Genomic DNA, 21,030 nt, shown 5'->3' on the forward strand with positions numbered 1-21,030 from the left:
GTACATTCCTCGCCCCCAATAAACCAGCAAAGCCGTCTAAGGTACTAAGCCAACCTTGTCCTGAGAAAACATCATTCTCATTCCAAGAACCATCTGTGAAGCATCATCTTCCTGAAATCAAAGGGAGAGTTATAGGTTCTACCGGTGAGCCTCTCCTATTTTCCTTTGGTACCTGTGCCTCAGCCCAGAGAATGGATTCTGTCTCTGCCAATTTGAGCGTCCCACGAGGGTCAATATCCAAATTACTAAAGACTTTATTGTTCCTTCCTTTCCAAATATATCATAGTATCCAAGCGAATTGTTGATCCTCCATCTAGGGCGTAACTCGCCTGAAGAGGTGATCCACATTTGTAAAGAGGGAGCTTGTGGGGAAAATGGCTGGATTTGAAGGCACCTTGGAAAGAGCCCACACCTGAACTGCTGGAGGACATTCAAAAAATACATGGTTGATCGATTCCTCTTCCGCTCTACATCGTGCACAGCATATATCCCCTTGTAGTCCACGCGCTTTCAGATTCTTCTTGACCGCTATGCACCATGTCACCAATTGCCATAGAAAATGTTTCATTTTTGGGGGGCACCGTATTTTCCAGCAGAACGCTTTCAGTGCATCAACTGTAGGTCCAAACACTAAAGGTGGTTTTTCCCTGTCTGGGTAGACCCGTTCTATCTGATATCCTGATTTAACCGTATACTTCCCATTATTTGTGAAATGCCAGCCATCTCCATCTACCATCTATTTATTTAAAAATAATGTAATATCATCATTACAAATGTAATTTTTATTGGAGTTAGAATATTACAACAAATCCTTATTTTATTTTTTCCAGGGTTCTACTCAGTGGTATGCTTTCTATGATTTTCACATCCTGGGGATCCATCAAAACCCGAAGTACCTGGGAATTCCAGGTTCGCGAAGTAGAATCAATAAGAGAATCCACTGTGAGTTCAGGGTAGAAATTGTGTTGATTTTTATTTGCTGGTCTCGGGCGAGTGGTTGGGAGCCATGGGTCATTCCATACAGAGATAGTTGATCCTGATCTCACCCGTTTAATTAGTCATTTGCTAACCAGAGATTTAGCAGAAACAATACTCCGCCAACCATATGACGGAGAATATGAACGATTCGGTTCCAGGGGTGAGGCATTCCTGTAATACCGACCTTTGAAAACTCGAGCAAATGATTACTGAGCTGTACATCAAAATGCCATAAATAAATATGAGAATAAATTATTGCAGAAATGTTTTAAAGACACAGCTCGTTAAACTTTGAAACATGGCTGGAATATTAGTAAGACTGAATGGCATCACTAAATATTTGTTATAAACTTAAAATCTATGAGTTTAAAAACATGTTTTATTAATATCACTTGTATCCATCCTCACTCAGTGGTTGTTCACTCTTAAATTGATCTTCGAATATAGTTTAGAACTTCTAAACATATCCATCATATCCTCCATTAGCTAAATTGATATATTTTTTTCAAAAACCTTTATTAGTTTAACTATTTAATGGAACATTGGTGGTTTTAAATTATAATGAATACATTACCTCGAGTTTGGAAATCATATATGTTTTAAAATATTTTTTAACATATATTTTTTAAATTTATGTAGTCTATATTCTTCAAATCTTGCATTATTTAAAATCTTGCATTATAAATTATGAGAAGTTGTTCAATCTACATAGAATAAACTCATTAAAAACTCTATTTGGAATGAGTAATTTTGATATATCGCTTTGGTCCCTTTCTTCCTTTTAAGAAATGGTCTTCCGGTAAGAATCTCAGCGAAAACACAGCCGACGCTCCAAAGACCAACTGAGACACTGTAACCCATAGTGAATCAAAGATTTTTTGGATTTAAACAATTTCGTCTTATTTTTTTGAACCCAAACAAAATAAAAAGAACTAAAAAGTGAGAACGGATGATTTAAGGAACAGCACAACCAAATCAGAAAAGCCACAAACAGAAACGGAAGTGTTGAAGACGCTCCCATAGTGATACAACATTCTTTGACTCTCCGACATCGTCATCTTGCTCTTGATTTGCTCGTACAATTCCCTGTCGTAAAGAGAGTAGTGAGTTGTCTTGAATATTGGAATCAAATCTAAGGGAAGCAAATAATCTTATCTGAAATTAGTTTTCATAGCTGCTCGTCGATGAGAAGCAGTTCTAAACCCACTAAGCATGTCCCTCTTCCGCTGTGTTTCTTTCTTCCCACAAATGAATCAAACGGAAGCGCAGCCCTGATTAACTAAGCCAGGGGGACGTCTTTAAGAAATTGAGCGATTGGAGCCTCACCGATCGGGTTTGCCGATTTGGTCGCCAGTGCACGATGTGCTTTGATGGGTTTCGTGAATTTTGCGAGGAGAAGAGATTCATTGGGTTTATATAAGGTGGAGAACAGAGGGATTTGGAACGCTGGAATAGCCTACCATTGCAGGATTAAATTAGAAGTTTAATGAGAAAGAATGGTGGAAACTGCCGTTACAGATCAGAAAAACAAAAGGTAGAAAAACGTTAGAGCTTATTCGAAGAGAATGATGAAGGTGGAAGTGGAGGAGTATGTTTGAAAGCCTTTACTGGCGAGAAATTGATCGGGTCAACAAATGGGCTGGTTTACAAAGTGGACCAAAACATTTCTAACTGTACAAATGTTTTGTGCGTGAAATATCAAGTGACGTGGCAGATCAGGACATCCTGATTGGTGGATTTAATTAAATGACGTGGACACTCGCATTCTTTCAGTATTAAGAGCTTTTAGTAGTGTAAGATCACTGCAATTGCAAATTATACAGATTAATTGAAAAATAATTACAGTTCTTTTAATCGTACTGTAATAAAAATATACATGTAACTGTTGGATTATAATGATCCAAAAGCGTCGGTGATGGAGTAATGGGACTGGGTCGACAGCTCCTATACGATTAGGTCCAACTCTTTATAAGGTTGGTGGTGAGGTCATTTACCTGTCTCCAATCTAAATTTTATTTTGTAATATTTGAGAAAACTGAAAGTTTTCCCACTATGGCTAGACAAATGATCAGAGACCTCTTCTATATACAAATTATTTTTAGTTTTAACAAAAATGATGTATCCAGTAAAAATGGAGATAACACACAAAAAACTCCATATACCAAAAAAAGAAAAAGAAATGAGGTTTTATTGACTTGATTAAAATAGACATGGTACGCACGTCTATCTATTCGTACTCAAGGCTCTGTCTCATTCTCACCTTCTTGGTTTCATGGCTTGACCCCGTCTGCATCCTTTATTCCTCGACATGAGACCCATATGCAACCCCACCGTGATGTATCATGTCAATTCGACCTTCTTCTTCGTCCACTTATATTCTAAGAAGATCCATCTTACATAACCACAAAACAAAGATCCCATTTTGAGGATTTGTTGGCTAAATTTAAGTACTTAAACATAATTAAGATGTATCTATGTAGAGTGTAGACGTCTGTTTAGATTGCCTAAATACATTGATTTAAGGAGTGGCACAGAAAATAGCTAATCCGAGTGAATGTTCCCAACTACGCTCGAATTAAGTCTACTCCAAACATTCAATTAGCTATCATCGAATTTTCAACTATTCTGAAATGAGTGCATTATCAACTGTTACGTTATGGAAAACTCGGTGGAACTCCAGATATGGGGTAGTTTTTATAGATAATTGATTAGGATTTAGGATACACAAACATCCATAATTCTCAAATAGGAGTAGCTTTTAACCTTGACTTGCTTTTTGTCACAGGCTATCAATCATCATTGAAGAGTTCTTACTAAGTTCAGTAATTTAAAAATAAAAATAATAAAAATCAAGACATAAAAAGGGAAGAGTCTAAAAAAATACAGATTCACATCAATATTATTAAGAAATTAAAATTCCAGTGGATTTCTAAACGATAATGATGCTCTCACACGTCGCACTCTCAACTCCCAATTCTTTATCAAACATAAATTCTACGGTTTAATTTCTTTAGTGGTGAAACAACTAGTAAATATTGTTATGCCCAACCATGTTTTTCTACGCTGAGATCTGTGCGCACCATCCTTCCGCTTTAAATTGGGAGTGCAAATTATCTGAATACAATTAGTGTCCTGCGCCCATATGTGGACTTGTATCTACTCCATTGATGCCTTCAAATTTAATATTTTTACACAATTGGAGTATATATAGACAAAATAGCATTTAATGTCTTCTTATATCATGAATGGAAATACTGTTTAGGAGGTAATCTTTCCTATTCTTTGAGAAAATCCCTTTGCTTGAATTCTTTTGTTTCTCTATTTATAAAAATATACCAAAACTGATAGATTGTTCTAAGGTTATGAGATTTCACTACAGCAAAAAAAGTAGGAGTAAAAAAGACAAACTGTAAAGGGTAAAACCATTGTTACCTGACAATGTCTTAGGTTTTTCTGAATTCTGAAGCAAGAAGATGCTTGTTTTACGGACATGCGGCAAAAGATAGGTAGTTGTTTTTTTACACGCATTTACTACCTGAGTGTTGTGTAACCATTCATTTTCTAAAAATTTGAGAAAATACATTTTCTACAGGATATAAGATTCTTTTTTAAAAGATTTTAATAATGAAGATGTAACATATTAAACTGTGATTTTTTTCCATGCAAATATCTTTGCATATACACTCCAAAATTTGACATAGTCAGGATATGTAAAAAATCGAAAGTATGATGTGATATGAAAATTTATTGCATATACATTGACTAATCATAGTTGAACGAAGGTAAAGTATATATAAGCTCATATAATAAATGATTTGGGTTGATCTAGTTTTTTTTAACCATGAGGTGTATAGCCTTCGGCTCAAATAATCCACCTAGGTTCGAGACCAGCCGGCGCTAATACCGGTAACACGCCGTAAAACATTTCTTCCAACGAAAATCAAAATAGGGGCACAATAGAGCCAAATCCAGTCATTAAACCACTAGCGGCTGATCGAGTTGAGCTAGCTACTATATATTGACATCCCCATGGTTGATATGATCATACGGATTATCCAACTTATCGGATAGGGTTGGCCAACACCATCTTCGCGCATGCATGTGTATATCTGTTGTCAATCGAACACGTTTCATCATTTTTTTTTTTAATTTTTGGTAGTGAGCTGACAATACAAACGGCGTAGTGTCTCCATTCATATTTGTTCTATTAAAAAAAATATATGTGCATCGACAATCCTAACTAGACGAGGAAAGCACCTAACTAAGACGTTGGTACCCAGCTAGGAGACTCCATCGCCGGTTTGTGTACATTAACATGAGATAACATTGGGTTAGTATTTGAGTGTTTCATCTGACTCCATATTTTGCCACTGACTTTATGACTCGTAAATGATCCCCAACAATGCATATGGCCTACAACCTTCAAGATAAATGCACCTTTTCTCTTATCCTCGTTAAACATGAAAGTTAATATTCAGTACTGTGTAGCTAAATAACTCATACTTACCAAATGAGGAAACGCTGAACCTGAAAAACATCCGAGTTACATTTGAAGCGTTAAAATAAAACTTGGAAATGTCGCTATTCGGAGTAAAAACTTTCACGTGCTTGCTTATTTATTACATTCATTGCATGAGAGTTGTATCTCTAGCTATCTCTCTTCTTCTTACCCCCTCTATCATACTCAATCAAAACCTCTATAAATGCAATACGAGCCAGAACGAACAAAGACCACACTAAGAGTTTAAAAACAAAACAGGGGAAACATATCACTAAAAAGTATTCCCCACTGAATAACGTAAAAATGTTTTTCAACTACCTCATGACCCATCGCTTGAAGCTATGTTTCCTCCCATTGTTGGTTGCTATAGCCATGCAAGCTTCTCGTCTTTCCACTCAAGATCTCCACAGCTTTCACCTCTACCTACAGAAAAATTTCACGTCCCTAACCATATTCTCCATCTCTCTGATTCTCGGGTGGACGCTTTACATTATGAACCGACCCAAACCCGTTTACCTAGTTGACTTCAGCTGCTACCTCCCACCGTCTCATCTCAAAGCCAGCGTCAAGAAGATCATGCACCACGTAAGAGTTGTACGTGAATCAGGCAAATGGGGGAAGTCAGACGAGAACGAATACTTGATGGACTTTGTGACCAAGATTTTAGAACGTTCCGGTCTAGGCCAAGAGACCTACGTACCGGAAGGCCTTCATTGCTTGCCGATAGAACAAACGATGGTTGGGTCACGTAAAGAGACTGAAGAAGTTATATTAGGAGCGGTCGATACTCTTTTCCGCAACACTGGGGTTAGCCCTAGTGATATAGGTATCTTGGTGGTGAACTCTAGCACTTTTAATCCAACTCCTTCGTTAGCAACTATCATAGTGAACAAATATAAACTTAGAGAAAACATAAAGAGCTTGAATCTTGGTGGGATGGGATGTAGCGCTGGCGTCATCGCCATAGATGTCGCTAAGAGTTTGTTACAAGTTCATAGGAATACTTATGCTCTTGTGGTCAGCACCGAGAACATCACTCAGAACTTGTACGCTGGTAACAACAAATCAATGTTGGTTACAAACTGTTTGTTCCGGGTAGGTGGGGCTGCGGTTTTGCTTTCTAACATCTCTAAAGACCGAAAAAGTGCTAAATACAAGCTTGTCCACACGGTGAGGGTCCATACCGGGTCCGATGACCGATCCTATGGATGCGCGACACAAGAAGAAGATGAAGATGGTGTAGTAGGAGTCACTTTGTCAAAGGATCTACCTATGGTAGCTGCAAGAACCCTAAAGATTAATATCGCAACGTTAGGTCCACTGGTTCTTCCCATAAGCGAGAAGCTTCTCTTCTTTGTAACGTTCCTTAGAAAGAAGTTTTTCAATCCCAAGATCAAGCATTACATGCCGGATTTCAAGCTAGCGTTCGAGCATTTCTGTATCCATGTGGGTGGTAGAGCGCTTATAGATGAGCTTGAGAAGAATCTTCATCTCTCTCCGTTGCATGTGGAAGCATCAAGAATGACGTTACATAGGTTTGGTAATACATCATCGAGTTCTATTTGGTACGAGTTGGCTTACACGGAAGCTAAAGGAAGGATGAAGAAAGGAGATCGGACTTGGCAGATAGCGGTGGGGTCAGGGTTTAAATGCAATAGCTGTGTTTGGGTGGCTCTTCGTAACGTTAAGGCTTCTGCTAATAATCCTTGGGAAGAATGTCTGAACAAATATCCAGTTGAGATCGATATATGATTCAAGAGTATGTCCGACTCTCTATATAAGTTTTTTTCTTTACTCATTTTAATGAGGTGATGTTTCTTCTCGTGAACGAATAAGAGTTTAAATACTTCGTGTGCTTTTATGCAAACAAGTGTTTTTTTTTAAATCAAATATACACATAGACATAGGGCAAAAATACAAGACTTTATTTTAAATAATCATCAAAAATCTAAAATTCCACAATTTTACGTTTAGGAAAAGTTCTTAAAATTCAATATATATACACATAATTTAATTATTGTATGACATAGGTGATAAATAAAATTAGAATCATCAGTATGCAGATACTTGAAAATTTTCATAATTTTTGATAAAATAATAAAATGTTAAAAGGTTAAAAAATCCATATTAGATCATGAAAAAGACAAATGAATAGCTTTGAATATTACATATGACTAACTTAATTAGTTCAATAAAAACTCAACAACAAGCTCACTTACATTTTTTTTTTATTTTTTTTTTTGATAAATCTGGTATCTGAGCAGCTACATTCCCAACTATCCTCCGAAAGGGGTCCAGTGCCCCAACGGAAGGGATGTTAAATCTGTTGTGGCCAAGGCTCGAACCCGGGTGGCGGACAATACAGCTGTACCTCGTTTACCACCAAGCTACGAGCGCTTACATTTTATGTTTCCTCCTTTATATATATTGTTAAAACTTGGGATTCATTCAGAGTCAGAATCTGAATTAGCACTCTGCCTTACACTCCTCCTGGCTTGTGTCATAGACTTTACTTTATTTTTTTTTTTTTTTGTAAACAAAAGGGTTAAACATGGGTCTATTAAAGACACAGACCTAACCCCCGGGTGGGAGGTGCAGCCCACGGATAAACCCTCTTCCGGGTATTCAAATGGGCCGAAATGCAATAGCCCATATCCGTGTAGGTGACCAGAAAAATATGACTTAGTTTCGCATGGCATGTGGATCGAACTTGAAATGTGGTGACATCCCAAGCTCTTCCCCTTAGTACTTGACCACAAGCTCCCAGTACATAGACTTTACCTTATGAGATGATGATTCACCCTCGTAATGGATAACTTGAGCTCTAGCTAATCTCTCTTCTAGATCCTCCGTGCTGAAATCGTCTCTCCCTCCCAGCTCATTAAACCCAACCTACCAAAATAACATTGAAAACCAATCATATCCTAAAAGACAAAAAAAAAAACAAAAGTTGGAGTTGTGTTGTGTGTGACTATACCACATAATCATCAACTTTAGTGTTCTTAATGAGTGCGAGAGTGGGAAGAACCACAATCTTGAGCTTCTCAGCCAAGAACGGACTCTTCTCAGCTTGGATCTTCACAAAACGCGTCTCAATGTGCTGCTTATCCATCACCTGCAAAAAAAAAAAAAAGTTTATTTTTATATATTAACTAAGTAACTGTCCTAACATAAAAAAAAATCCAATACAAAGCCACGTAAAAAACAGTGCGTAGATGCAAGATAGTACCTCTTGAATCGGATTATCCATTGTGAAGATCTGAGATAGACGTATCCTCGTTTTTTTTTGAATTTGAAAAGAGAGATTCAGTTTTAGGAGGAGACGGAGGAGATGAACAAAAACAGCGTTTTCTGAGGGTTCTTCAACACGACACCGTTTGAAGAAGACCGGTATGCAGAAATCATTTAAATCCGCTGATAACCGGTATCATTAAATTCGGTTCGATTAACCGATTAAAATATAAAAAACAGGAAGAAGAGATAACGCAAAAGCCTCTCGTTTTCCAACTCCACCACACAGACAGAGAGACAGACACAACACCCAAGACGACGACAATGGCTCTTTCTTCTGCTACCTTCTCTACCTCTCTCCGCGTCGATACGGCGCCGTTCCGAAGCTCGCCGTCTCTCCGTATTTCTCCTCATCCGGCTAACCTGCGCATGGTGCGAGCCGTAACCTCCGCGACGGCGGCGGCGTCCTCCGAGCCCTCTTCAACCACCAAGACGAGGGAGCCACGTGGCATCATGAAGCCTCGCCCGGTGACCCCCGAGATGCAGGACGTTGTAGGCGAATCGGTGATACCTCGCACACAGGCCCTCAAGCGTATTTGGGCTTACATCAAGGAACACGACCTTCAAGTAAATACTCTCTCTCTTTCTAATTGCTTATTGATTTCAAAAGAGACAGCTTTTAATAATTTGGATGAGGTTTGAAACCTTTTTGGAGCTTAGTAAAAAACCTTCTAACAGCTTACGTTGACTAGGCTCTGTTGTGATGATACAGTTGAGTAGTGACGATACAGTTCACTAGTGACCTCAATTGTTTATTGGGGATAAGATATGTATTATTAATTAAATCCCTTTTTGATTCCTTAGTTAGTTGTCATGTTTGGTTTTGAATCACCTTACTTGACCTGTCTAATGATTATTTTGAGTTCTGTCTAGTTGAAACAAATGTAGATTTTTTCACGTTTTGCTCATGCTCATGTTCGTTGTTTTGGGTTTTAGTAGTGATAACTTTTCAAAATAATGACAACAAGTCTATTCATATTCTATCTTACTTTGTGTTATAACCTTTGGTGGTGACTTAAAAGTGAGTAAATGTTGTTCTTTCTACAGGATCCACAAAACAAGAAGGTTATAATCTGCGACGAGAAGCTGAAGAAGATATTTGATGGCAAAGACCGTGTCGGCTTCTTGGAGATTGCAAAGCTCATTGGTCCTCACTTTCTCTGAATGAAATGAAATGAAATTTGGCTGGAAAAAAAAAGACAATCAATCATTTGCGTATCTTTTGGTGAGCTATCAAGGCAGATTACATATTAGTAAAATGTTAGGGGTTTAAGAAGTTTTATTCAACCAAGTTTAGTAGTTAAACCTTTGGAGGATATCTATAGTCGGTTATGTGTCTCCTTGCTTCCCATTTGCGGTTACAAATATGCTTCATCTTTTTTTTTAGGACATGAACAACTCTTTTATGAATCTGTCAGTTGTGTTCTTTACATCGTTTTTCTCGTGTGTTTCTTTAGAAAGTGTATTTTATTGCGGTTGTTTTTGCGGTATAAAAATACATTGAGGCATGGTCATTCTTGTTAACAAGCGTAGAGTTTAAAACTTCGAAAGACACAAGTTCATGAAGTACTGTCCAACAAAGTATGGTAATATCTAATATTCATATTAATTCTAAAAACGTGAGATCATTTCGCAAGGAAAATAAAATTGCTTCGTCTCCAAATCTTGTAATCGTCGTCTCTTCCCTGCCAGCAACCGGTCCTCTCAATCAACCTCAGCTCACTGTCCTGTGCTGCCATCTCCCAGTTTCGGTATCTAAACAAACTACATACATGACGAAACTGTGACAGATAGGGGATAATTGTGATAGATAGGGGAGCTTACAAGTGGCTCACCAAGACTAGAGGAGCTCAATGACTTGCTTTGCCAGCTCCACAAGAAAGGGATTGCACGAGTCCTTAGAGCATCTCCAACAATGCTTTAGAGCATCTCCAACAATATCACCAAATTTGGTGTGGAAATTACACTAAATTTGGTGTTTTGGTATCAAAAATTTTTGGTCATCTTTAACAATTACACTAAATTTTACACCAAAAATAATATACTATTATTTGATATTTTAAATTTTTTAAATTTTATTGTTTGTGATTGATAAATAATTATTTTATCACATTTAGATTATTATTTAGATTATTATTATTTTTAAGTGATAAATAATAATGGTTATTTAATAATTTATTTTGAAAATAAAAATAAAAATAAAAATAAAAGATTTAATATTTTAATTATGTGAAAATAAATTTAAAATATAAATGATACAATATATTTATGTTTAATTACAAATTTGATAGTAATTGAACTATATTATTAAATAAAACATAATAAAATATGTATTTAAAGATTTGATGTGATGAATAGTGTTACACCAAATTTGGTGGGATGCTGGTAAATTTGGTGTTTTGTTGAAGATAAAATTACATCAAATTTGGTGTTTTGGTGTCTTGTTGGAGATTGACTTTAGTTTCTGTTAGGTTGTTGACTAGACTTTTTTTTTTTTTCAAACCTTCATTTCATTCCTTAAGCTTAACGTACAATAGAGTTTTCACTCTCAAAGAGAGTGTTAGTGAAAAGAAACAGAGCATTTTTTGCCAGCCTATCGGCCGACTCATTACAGACTCTAGAAATAAACACAAAAGAGATAGAGGTGAAGGATGCACTCAACACGCCGATGTCATGGAGTATCCCTCTAAGAGCTACCACAGATTTGTGACCTGTGATCAAATCGATAAGGCATTTTGAGTCTGAGAAACAAACCACTTCCTTGATGCCAGTAGAGACTTGTGGGTCTCTTTACATTACAACAATTACATGACTCCGTGCTATTAATGACACTCAGCTTACAGCGCTCAAGATCCAATGTTAAACCAGAAACTGGGATACATGATTTAATTAAACCAAAAATGAATGAAGGTGGTTTGTGCTAGTTGATGTACAACTTTGTCGTCAGTTCTCACTATAGTTTTTCATTGATCCTGTGTACAGAACAAAACACTAGTAGGTTTCCTTTTCTACTCACTGTTTTATATTTGTATTCCAAATTTATTTTCACAATTCTGTGCTAGTGGGAATAAATATGAATAAAGGTGTATATCGCACAAGAAAAAGTGGCCATAGTGCGATGTTGTCTTTTCATTACATTTATCAGATATATCTAATTCAATATCAACTGAAATGTATGAAATTAATTCCATGCTAGTCCTCTTTTTCAGGGTCATTCTTAATGTTTTTGCCATTAAAATGTGTGTAGTGGTAGAAAAAGAAATGTACATTATGGAATTTTTCTGATTATTAGATTGTGTGGTAGAAGATCTAGTTTACACGGAATCACGGATTCATCCATTAGAAAATTTCATGTAACGCAACTCGGTGACTAAAATTTAAAATAGATCAAAGCTAAAAGCAAGTTAGCAATATTTCAATAAACATCATAACGAATAACGAAGGTTATATAAAAGAGAAATAAGAACGCTCAACGCACCTTTTCTTCACTGAAATTGTTTTGGAGAAAAAGAAACTGGCATTTACCAGTTAAATCAATACGAAGTTATGATCAACCAATACAAATAACGAACAAAAAATCAAATTTGCTTTGAGAAAAAAATTACTGACAAAAAAATATTTTTACAGAACCAAAGAAAGAATTAATCACGTAACTTGTGGAAGCAAGGCAGCGCGTACAAAAGCACGTAACGTAGCGTATCGGTGTGTTCTTTTGGTTTCCTTCCTTCTCCCCCTCCTAACAAGACCATCCGAATTTTCTGGTATTACTAATTACCAATTTACCATTATGTTATCTTTGACGTAATTGTTTTTTTTTTAATCACCGACATGAGGATGTTGGAAGTGTACTTAAAAGTAATAAATAAAATTTGTCTTTTCTAAAGTTACTAAGAAGGTATAACTTTCACATTACATTTTTTAAGAAAAAAAATATAGTTTTAGGTTTTTCACACTTATAAAGAAAACATATTAGATTTTGGTTACGAATGTATTATTTTTCCATTATCAACTATTTTTCACAAATTTAACCAATAAAATTTTTATAAACACTATAATGTTTTTTGAAGTTTACAGTTTACAATTAATTTATGCATTGAAAATATAAAACATATATTTTTTCGAAACAATTTTTTTTTAAATATAGATCTTTTTGAAATAGAGAGAGTATAACTTAGCTTTTACTGCCAAAAATGGTAAAAGAAAGTTTACTAGATGAACTCATTTTATAAAATAAAATATAGTAAAAGTGTTATAATGGTATTTTGGTAAAATGTCCGAGAGAGATAGCTGTCTGATGACTTGTTCACCAAGCTGGTATCGTCAAGTATAAAAAGGGAAGCTGGTGAGGAAACAAATTTGTTGTTTTTAAGACGCTTTGGGCGGAAAGAGATAGAAAAAAGAGAGCTCCAAGGTTTAGTTTCTGCTGCAACACCATTGATTAATTAAGGTAATTAATGCTTAGCTAATGTGTTAATCTCTTTCAATCATTACATCATCAATTCATCACCAATTACCGTAGGAGTAGTACATAGTCATTCAGTCCTTTCTGAAGTTAAATTGGTTAAGATGAAAAAGTTTTAATGGAAAAATTAAGATGAATGAGATATAGACGAATTGAGTATGAAAAATTCTATTTTATATATTGTTTTTGCATAATAGTAGATAGATAAATTTTTATTTGAGCGACATGTTTATGTCATTATTTTCAAATGCTATGATTGTAGAAAAGTTATAGATGATTAATGTTTCATTCTACCATATTTTAGTCCTTACTCAGTTACTCTAACTAGAAAACTTAGCAACATACAGGTTGTAATGCTTTTTAAATTTCACAAAATCATGTGACACAATTAGTTAAAGGATATTTCAGCTGTGGTTACAACATTCAGGCAGCATTGCTTGTGTAGTTTTCATTATAAATATTTCCAATAATATCGGGGAATAAGAAGATACGAATCTACATTTCAATTTATAGGTTTTAAAAAAAAATATTTTTGTAGAAAAGTGAAAATTTTATCCAAAAATAAAAAATAAAACAAAAATTGTGGAAGCCTCGTTGGACAATCTTCCGGAAACGATATCAGCTACCATTAACCATGTACAGTTATTTTATCAATTGCTATATTGCTAACAAAAGAACATAACCAAAAAAAGAAGTGAAAATCATTTGAATGCAAATAAAGTAGTATAGAAAGTTATTGGCCGATAGTTTCTTCAAACAAGCATTTTTTTATCTTGTGTGCTTGATTTGTTGGCTTAATCATTGATACTCAACCCATTAGCCATTACATGCATCTTTACTTAAGCATGACCATGGACTATGATTTGAAAATTTGAAGCACCATTCTTTCATTTAATATTTAAATTGTTTAGGATTTAGTAGAGGAGTGCATACTGTACATTGAAATATAATATTTATTAGTATACACATATCTAGCGAGAGACAAACAAGTATGTGGCGGCTACATCTACATGCCCTGGCTGCATTGAAATAAAATATCTATTACAGTAGATTACACCCATCATATAAATCAAGTCAACACAAAATTAAATGCAAGACTTAACGTGTACGTGCTTAATAATGCCCATAACAGTTCCCGTAGGGCCATATATAGTTTAATCATCATAATCCAGATCTTCCTATCGGAAGAACAATTATAGTTAAACTCTATATGCATTATTATATTAGTTAAAACTAACAAGATAATGAGTTAATGATGCATCACATATCTGTTTGTGACCAAAGCATGAACAACTAAATCAGTACGTAACCTTTTGTCAACCATCAGATAATACACCGTACATGATTTACACGTGGTATAATAGAAATTGCGTGATATTTACATTACATGTAAAAGCAAAAGAATGATTGCGTAGGCAAAAAGGCTGCTGAGTAGAGAGAGAGAGAGTAAACGTTTGCTTCCCGCGTTATACAATGCCCTAATACTCATCATCATCATGCGTGCAAGCTATTTTTCATTTCCTTTAACGATTCTCATTCTTACACTCTTCAAGCTTCTTCTTTCTTAATTATTTTCTCCATTTTTCCCGGAAAATTCTCTCTGTTGTTGTTCTCTCCTGATAAGCCCGACCAAGTTTATCCTCTTTCTCACTAATCATTTCTCTTACAACTTCTTTCAATCTCCCTTTAAAACCTAACCTTTTGTTTCAGTTTACAGATTCTTCAATCTTTGTACGTTCATTTCCATGTTAAAGAACTTCTTTATTCATATTTTCAGATAATTATTTGAGTTCCAAGAAGAAGAAGATGGGAAACCAAACAAGCAAGAAGTCACATGAGACATCGTCTAAGACCACAACGACGAGCATGCACTACACAACGGAGCTGAGATCATACGAGGCTGCTTGTAAAGCAGACACGGAGCTACAGTCTTTCGACACGTGTATGCAGGCACGGACCAGTCACGTGATAAGCACGCTAGCTACGGGTGTTGAGGTTCGAGCGCTCTCGTTCGATTCCCTCAAAGAAGTGACCGAGTGTTTGCTTGAGATGAATCAAGAAGTTGTGAAAGTGATACTGGATTGTAAGAAAGATATATGGAAGAATAATGAATTGTTTGAACTCGTTGAGGACTACTTTGAGAATAGCTTGAAGACTCTTGACTTCTGTGCTGCTTTGGAGAAAGGTTTGAGAAAGGCACGTGATAGTCAGCTTTTGATTCTTGTTGCTCTTCAGCAGTTTGAAGACGAGAGCCTCGTTGAAGGTTCGTTAAACAATTTTTTAATTCATTTTCTTTGGATCTTTAATGGATTTATAAAAATAAACTAAAATCTAATTAAATTATAAAGTACTATTAAAAAAATATTTTGCACATAGTTATTATAAACGTATTATTTGTTTAATTATCAATTCAGTAAATTTAAACCAATAATTATTTAAGAAATTCTTTTTTGAAAAGTTTCAATTTTTATGAACATATTTTTATGAAATGTTTTTTTTTTTTTCTAAAATATCCCTCTGATTATAAAGCAGAGAGTATTTGATTGTCTTTTGTCCTATTATTCTAGTTTTCATTACACATTTGGAACATTGATTTTAGTTGTCGTAACAACTTATCTTTTAATTTGTTGGTTGGCAGGTGGGAATGGATACGAGAAGACACTTGAAGAGCTAAAGAATTTTAAAGAGGCAGAGTCACCTTTCGATGAAGACTTCTTCAAGATGTTCCAATCTGTTTACAAGCACCAGATGCTGATGCTTGAGAAGCTACAGCATCGCAAGAACAAGCTTGACAAGAAGCTCAAGTCCATCCACACATGGAGAAAACTCTCCAGCATCATCTTCGTGGCTACATTCGCCACTGTACTCATCTGCTCAGTCGTGGCTGCGGCCATGGCGGCTCCTCCCGTGGCTGCGGCTCTGGCTGCAGCTACAGCTATACCGCTGGGATCAATGGGGAAATGGGTTGATTCTCTTTGGAAGAACTATGAGAATGCACTCAAAGGACAGAAAGAAGTGATCAGTTCCATGCAGGCAGGGACATTTGTCGCGGTTAAGGATTTGGATAACATCAGGATTCTGATTGAACGGCTGGAGATTGAGATCAAGGGGATGGTGATGTGTGCGGAGTTCGCGGTGGAGCATGAAGCAGTGAGGATTGGGATTGCTGAGATTAAGAAGAAGCTGGAGGTGTTTAAGAAGTGTGTAGAGGAGTTGGGGGTTCAAGCTGGTTTGTGTAGCAGGGATATAAGAAGGGCAAGGACTGTGATACTGCAGAGGATCATTAAGCATCCAAACCATGGTAGTAGCAGCACCTGAAAAACACACACAAGGAAACATAAAAGGAACAATCAGTTCTTATTCTTCAGCTTTGTGCTGGAAATAATAAAATGTTTGAAAACTCTCTATAAAGAATAGTACAGATTCTTTCTTGAGTTTATTCTCAATGTTTAATAACTAAACTGCTGCATTTCTGTATTCTTTGATGATTGAAAACAATGAAATATAAGTATTTTTTTTTTTTTTAACGTTTGGACTATTAGTAGGAGTTTATAATATCAGAGTGAGCAGAACATACTAAAGAATACAACTAGATACTAATAGGAGAGTTAATTATTCAGTTCACCAGAGAACTAGACTTTAATTTAACGAGATAGGCCTTTAACTCTGGAACAGTCTAACTAATATCTTAGATCCAAGTTTCTCCAAGAAACGTAATCTCTGGTCTTAGCTTAGACAGAGCAACAGGTGTTTTCTTCTTCGCTTCATTCTGAACTTCACTGAAAAAATCATCTCTTTCAGAATCCATGGTAGGAGCAAACGAGACATTGCTCTGTTTTTCTCTGTTTGAAAATAGGGTTCTGTATCTCTCTAAGTATCTGAGAACTCTTGTTTAGTGGATCAGTCTTATTCAAATACGCCTTTTCATCACGCAGGAATCGCTTCTGGTAGCACGGGTAACCGAGTATAGATAGCTGAGAAGTTTGATCGCTTCCTTATTGAGTCATACATAGAAGACAACAAGATGGTCGTCAAGTGGTGTCCAAGCACTCCTCATTGTGGGAATGCAACTGAAATGAAGCTCAACTCAAATCCTGTGTTTTGTCCAAATGATCTCATAGCAGAAAAAGATTGCCTATATATCTGATTAATCATTTTATGTTCTTATAGTTTTTATACAACTCTAGTTATGGCTTATTTTTCCTTGTACTAAACTAAATACATAGATCTCTTGTATTTGCCTCTTGATGATGCCTTTGAGATGTAAACTTGCAAGTGAAGAGAGTTATTTATTAGTGGTTAACTTGATAGATCAGTGTTTACCGCTTCATATAAAATGTAAGATATTATTCCATCAATTTAAATGTTGGAAGCAACAGAACCAGTCAGAAACGTTTGGCTCAAATTTTAATACAACTGTTGGATATATATGGGATTAAAAGAGGTCTAATAGAGATTCTAGTTTCCAGTCTTTGATAATAACTTATATGAAAAAACAGGTTCATCAAAGTTTTGAGCACCATGAGATTCAAATGATGTATGTATAATGGTACCAACTCATAAAAAACTTGTTTACGTTAAGTTTGAAGACATAATTAAGATGTTAAACATAAGATACAAATATGTATGAAGAACAAGAGATATATTTGGTAAGTAGAAAGCCAATCGAATATAGATAAGCATAAATAGTTAACAATTAACAATAGTGGAAACATGCCTAAACTCATTTGCCTAATATTATCAAGTGGTTTATAATAGTCTTTTGATATAAATATATGTTTGATCAAAATTTTGATATTTTTTATGGACATATAAAGTGTTATGGCCTTGTCCTTGTGGGACAAGGACAACAAATGCTTTGACAATATGGTACATTCGTTTAATTATCTTTTAACAAAACAAAAGATATTTTTAGGCAGTAAAGCTATGTGAAATGAGCTATGGAGGAGAATCAGGAGATTTAACTATCTTAGGCTTGCGTGCCTAATATTCCAATGTATCTACAAGACTACAACCTCAAATACATTTTAACAAAGAATGTGTTCATTCAATGTACGTGTATTTAGATATACTCACGAAAAAATCATAGAAGCTTCCTCTAGTAACAACCACGTGTGAAGCACCCCTCCACATATCACATAATGATCACTAGTCTTTTGATATTTCGTTTGTGTATATAAGTGTGCATTAATAAGTTCATTTAATTAAACAATCCCTCAAGATGCTCTAGACCCTTCAATTTCTCGTCAAAATATCTATCCATCTTTGCCAACCAAAATCTACAAACATAAACACACAAATTATCCCTCAACTTTCTTATTCATAGCAACCACAAAACTCTTAAAAAAACCTCCCTATAAACAAAAATAAAAGTTGGAAGAGATTTTATCATTATTCTATAACCTTCTTTCTTTTTTAAATCAAAACATAAATTTTACTTTTGCGGCAAAGATTTGAAAGAAAGAGATGAGGAACGAAACGGGTGGTACCATGGTCGTTGATCTCCAAGCCGATCCATATACCATTAATCACCATCCCTACGATCTTTGCGACAATGGTCGCAAACCGAGGCCATTGAAAGCTGACCACGACGGAATATGCCTTCCTGAAGATCCCAGCATTAATAGTGACACCAACCTAACTCACCAGCGGTTTAGCAGCGTCTCATCATCGATCATGAGCATCGGTCCGAACAGCGGAGAAGGCTCTCCTTGCGTAATGTCTCCTTGGGCCCGTGTGTCGCCACCTTGGCCTGCGGATTTTAATGAAGACAATTCTTTAGAGACCATTGGTCTCATTGGCTCTATTGTACGTGAAGAAGGGTATATATACTCGCTAGCCGCTTCTGGTGACCTTCTCTACACGGGCTCGGACTCTAAGAACGTTAGGGTTTGGAAGAATTTGAAAGACTACGCCGGGTTTAAATCAAGAAGTGGGCTCATTAAGGCTATTGTGATATGTGGAGACCGGGTCTTTACCGGCCACCAAGATGGTAAGATCCGGATTTGGAAAGTTTCTACAAGAAAACCGGGTAAACACAAACGGGTTGGAACGTTGCCAACGTTTAAATCGATGGTCAAGACCACCGTGAACCCTAAGAATATCATGGAGGCACGTCGTAATAAAAACTCCAAGAAAAAGAAGCATAAGGACGCTGTGTCGAGTCTTAGCATGGACGTGGAGGTTGGTTTGTTGTACTCGAGTTCTTGGGATAGGACGATCAAAGTGTGGAGAATCTCGGACTCAAAATGTTTGGAATCGATACAAGCGCATGATGACGCGATAAACTCGGTGATGTTCGGTTTTGATGACTTGGTGTTCACGGGATCTGCGGATGGTGCGGTTAAAGTGTGGAAACGTGAGATGCAAGGCAAAGGAACTAAGCATGAGTTGGAACAAGTTTTGCTCAAGCAAGAAAACGCGGTAACCGCATTGGCTGTGATACCGAAGTCTTCTATGATATATTCCGGTTCCTCGGACGGTTTGGTGAACTATTGGGAACGTTCGAAAGGTATATTCATCGGTGGAATACTCAAAGGGCACAAGTCCGCCGTGTTATGTCTAACAGTAGCGGGGAACTTGTTATTGAGTGGGGCTGCTGACAAGAACATATGTGTCTGGACGCGGGACCCGTCTGATGGGTCTCATCAATGTGTGTCTGTTTTGACGGGGCACATGGGACCGGTTAAGTGCCTAGCCGTGGAGGAGGAACAAGCTTACCGTAAAGGAGCAAAAGCATCTGCGGATACTGAGGGAGACAGGAAGTGGATTATATATAGTGGAAGTTTGGACAAGTCGGTGAAAGTTTGGCGCGTGTCGGATAGGATGGGGACGTGGAGGGAAGTGGACGAGCCATCAGCATCTTCAGGGAGGAAGAGCTCTTTGTCTCCGCACGAAGGGAGTGGCGCGTGGAGTTCATGTGATTTGGGAAAATAAAAAAGGAGTGTATTGGAGTATAGTGTGATTATTTACGAAGATGTGTATCACTATCAGTCACGATGACCATCGTCACGACCGGGAAAGAGTGGAAGAAGTGAGTTTCAATATCATGACGTAGTTAACGAAGAAGTCGTTTGGGCTAAGTCTGCTAGTTAGGGGGAGTCAAAGTCTGGTTGATGGTTTTCACGTAATGAGTTTTACTTCCCTTTTTTTTTTTTTTTTGCTCCAAATGAAAATGTTTACAAATGAAATTTATACTATTTACCTTTTCCCCAAATTTGTAAAATATATTAAAAATACTGAATCAAACATGTGTGCTGTCTTTGTTTCCTGTATCGTGGTTGCAACTTTATAGTTTGATATTTTTGTGAGACGTGGTTTTATTTTCGTTAGGGTTTATCTTTCTAAGTGACATTCAGGAATATTGTTTCTTGAGAAGCTATATGTTCTTTTTTTTTTTTTTGGCAACCAGGTCTTGACAACTTAAACATGTTGTAAGAGGCTGTTAGAAAATCTTTCTTTCATTTTTCTTTTCTTTTTGTGCTTGCTTTTGGAGAACAAACATATATATATATAAAATGTCACCAAGACACAAAGCAAAATAAGTTCATGGCATCATTTGGTATATGCATGTGTGTTCGTGATAACTGAACCAAAAGGATTGTTTGTCAGGAATGAAATTGTAACCCGTTTGAAGTTTTGTTGTGCAAAGTGGGTTCTTGTAAAGATAATGTCTCGCTAACATGTTAAAATTTAAACATCAATTTTTTTTTTCACTAAACCTTTTTAACAAATCTGAATATTTTTAAATTAGCATGTAGCCAGCTAGGCAGCTATCACCACCAAATTATATCCACCG

The 21,030-nt window shown here is 36.3% G+C and overlaps 5 protein-coding genes across 7 annotated transcripts; 4 read left to right on the plus strand and 1 right to left on the minus strand.

Moving 5' to 3' along the window:
• Positions 1-5,517: 5,517 nt before the first annotated feature.
• Positions 5,518-7,346, plus strand: LOC106393913 (3-ketoacyl-CoA synthase 16-like). The gene has a single exon (XM_013834558.3). It carries the CDS (start codon positions 5,783-5,785, stop codon positions 7,229-7,231), a length of 1,449 nt encoding a protein of 482 aa, XP_013690012.2. The 5' UTR covers positions 5,518-5,782; the 3' UTR covers positions 7,232-7,346.
• A 232-nt stretch (positions 7,347-7,578) lies between these two features.
• On the minus strand, positions 7,579-8,951 carry LOC106393928 (thioredoxin domain-containing protein 9 homolog). Its single transcript, XM_048763358.1, has 3 exons — positions 8,709-8,951; positions 8,457-8,594; positions 7,579-8,371 (listed from the first exon to the last, which is right to left on the minus strand). Exons 1-3 carry the CDS (start codon positions 8,727-8,729, stop codon positions 8,222-8,224), a joined length of 309 nt encoding a protein of 102 aa, XP_048619315.1. The 5' UTR covers positions 8,730-8,951; the 3' UTR covers positions 7,579-8,221.
• LOC111214104 (upstream activation factor subunit UAF30-like) lies at positions 8,923-10,200 on the plus strand. Its single transcript, XM_022716209.2, has 2 exons — positions 8,923-9,337; positions 9,818-10,200. Exons 1-2 carry the CDS (start codon positions 9,035-9,037, stop codon positions 9,932-9,934), a joined length of 420 nt encoding a protein of 139 aa, XP_022571930.1. The 5' UTR covers positions 8,923-9,034; the 3' UTR covers positions 9,935-10,200.
• Positions 10,201-13,117: 2,917 nt separating this feature from the next.
• LOC106393864 (UPF0496 protein At4g34320) lies at positions 13,118-16,759 on the plus strand. 3 transcript variants are annotated; one of them, XM_013834524.3, is made up of 3 exons: positions 13,118-13,217; positions 15,010-15,495; positions 15,871-16,759. In XM_013834524.3, the coding sequence occupies exons 2-3, from the start codon at positions 15,039-15,041 to the stop codon at positions 16,548-16,550; spliced, it is 1,137 nt and encodes a 378-aa protein (XP_013689978.3). In that variant the 5' UTR covers positions 13,118-13,217; positions 15,010-15,038; the 3' UTR covers positions 16,551-16,759. The 3 variants fall into 3 exon arrangements, with proteins under 3 accessions (XP_013689978.3, XP_013689974.3, XP_048619312.1); XM_013834520.3 differs by lacking the exon at positions 13,118-13,217 and adding an exon at positions 14,667-14,865; XM_048763355.1 differs by lacking the exon at positions 13,118-13,217 and having other exon boundaries at positions 14,670-15,495.
• A 160-nt stretch (positions 16,760-16,919) lies between these two features.
• BNAA03G52780D (protein JINGUBANG) lies at positions 16,920-20,196 on the plus strand. The gene has a single exon (XM_013861489.3). The coding sequence runs from the start codon at positions 18,699-18,701 to the stop codon at positions 20,166-20,168; it is 1,470 nt and encodes a 489-aa protein (XP_013716943.2). The 5' UTR covers positions 16,920-18,698; the 3' UTR covers positions 20,169-20,196.
• The last annotated feature ends 834 nt before the right edge of the window (positions 20,197-21,030 follow it).

Source organism: Brassica napus, chromosome C7 (assembly GCF_020379485.1).
Source record: "Brassica napus cultivar Da-Ae chromosome C7, Da-Ae, whole genome shotgun sequence".
NCBI lineage: Eukaryota > Viridiplantae > Streptophyta > Magnoliopsida > Brassicales > Brassicaceae > Brassica > Brassica napus.

What these genes read in the sequence shown, in the direction of transcription:
- LOC106393913 (XM_013834558.3), top strand. Translation starts at nt 5,783, where the DNA reads ATGTTTTTCAACTACCTCATGACCCATCGCTTGAAGCTATGTTTCCTC.
- LOC106393928 (XM_048763358.1), bottom strand. Translation starts at nt 8,729, where the DNA reads ATGGATAATCCGATTCAAGAG. An exon ending in TGGATAATCCGATTCAAGAG is followed by an intron (nt 8,595 to 8,708) that starts GTACTATCTTGC and finishes TTTTTTTTGCAG; the next exon opens with GTGATGGATAAGCAGCACAT. An exon ending in CTAAAGTTGATGATTATGTG is followed by an intron (nt 8,372 to 8,456) that starts GTATAGTCACAC and finishes TTATTTTGGTAG; the next exon opens with GTTGGGTTTAATGAGCTGGG.
- LOC111214104 (XM_022716209.2), top strand. Translation starts at nt 9,035, where the DNA reads ATGGCTCTTTCTTCTGCTACCTTCTCTACCTCTCTCCGCGTCGATACG. An exon ending in TCAAGGAACACGACCTTCAA is followed by an intron (nt 9,338 to 9,817) that starts GTAAATACTCTC and finishes TTCTTTCTACAG; the next exon opens with GATCCACAAAACAAGAAGGT.
- LOC106393864 (XM_013834524.3), top strand. Translation starts at nt 15,039, where the DNA reads ATGGGAAACCAAACAAGCAAGAAGTCACATGAGACATCGTCTAAGACC. An exon ending in AGACGAGAGCCTCGTTGAAG is followed by an intron (nt 15,496 to 15,870) that starts GTTCGTTAAACA and finishes GTTGGTTGGCAG; the next exon opens with GTGGGAATGGATACGAGAAG.
- BNAA03G52780D (XM_013861489.3), top strand. Translation starts at nt 18,699, where the DNA reads ATGAGGAACGAAACGGGTGGTACCATGGTCGTTGATCTCCAAGCCGAT.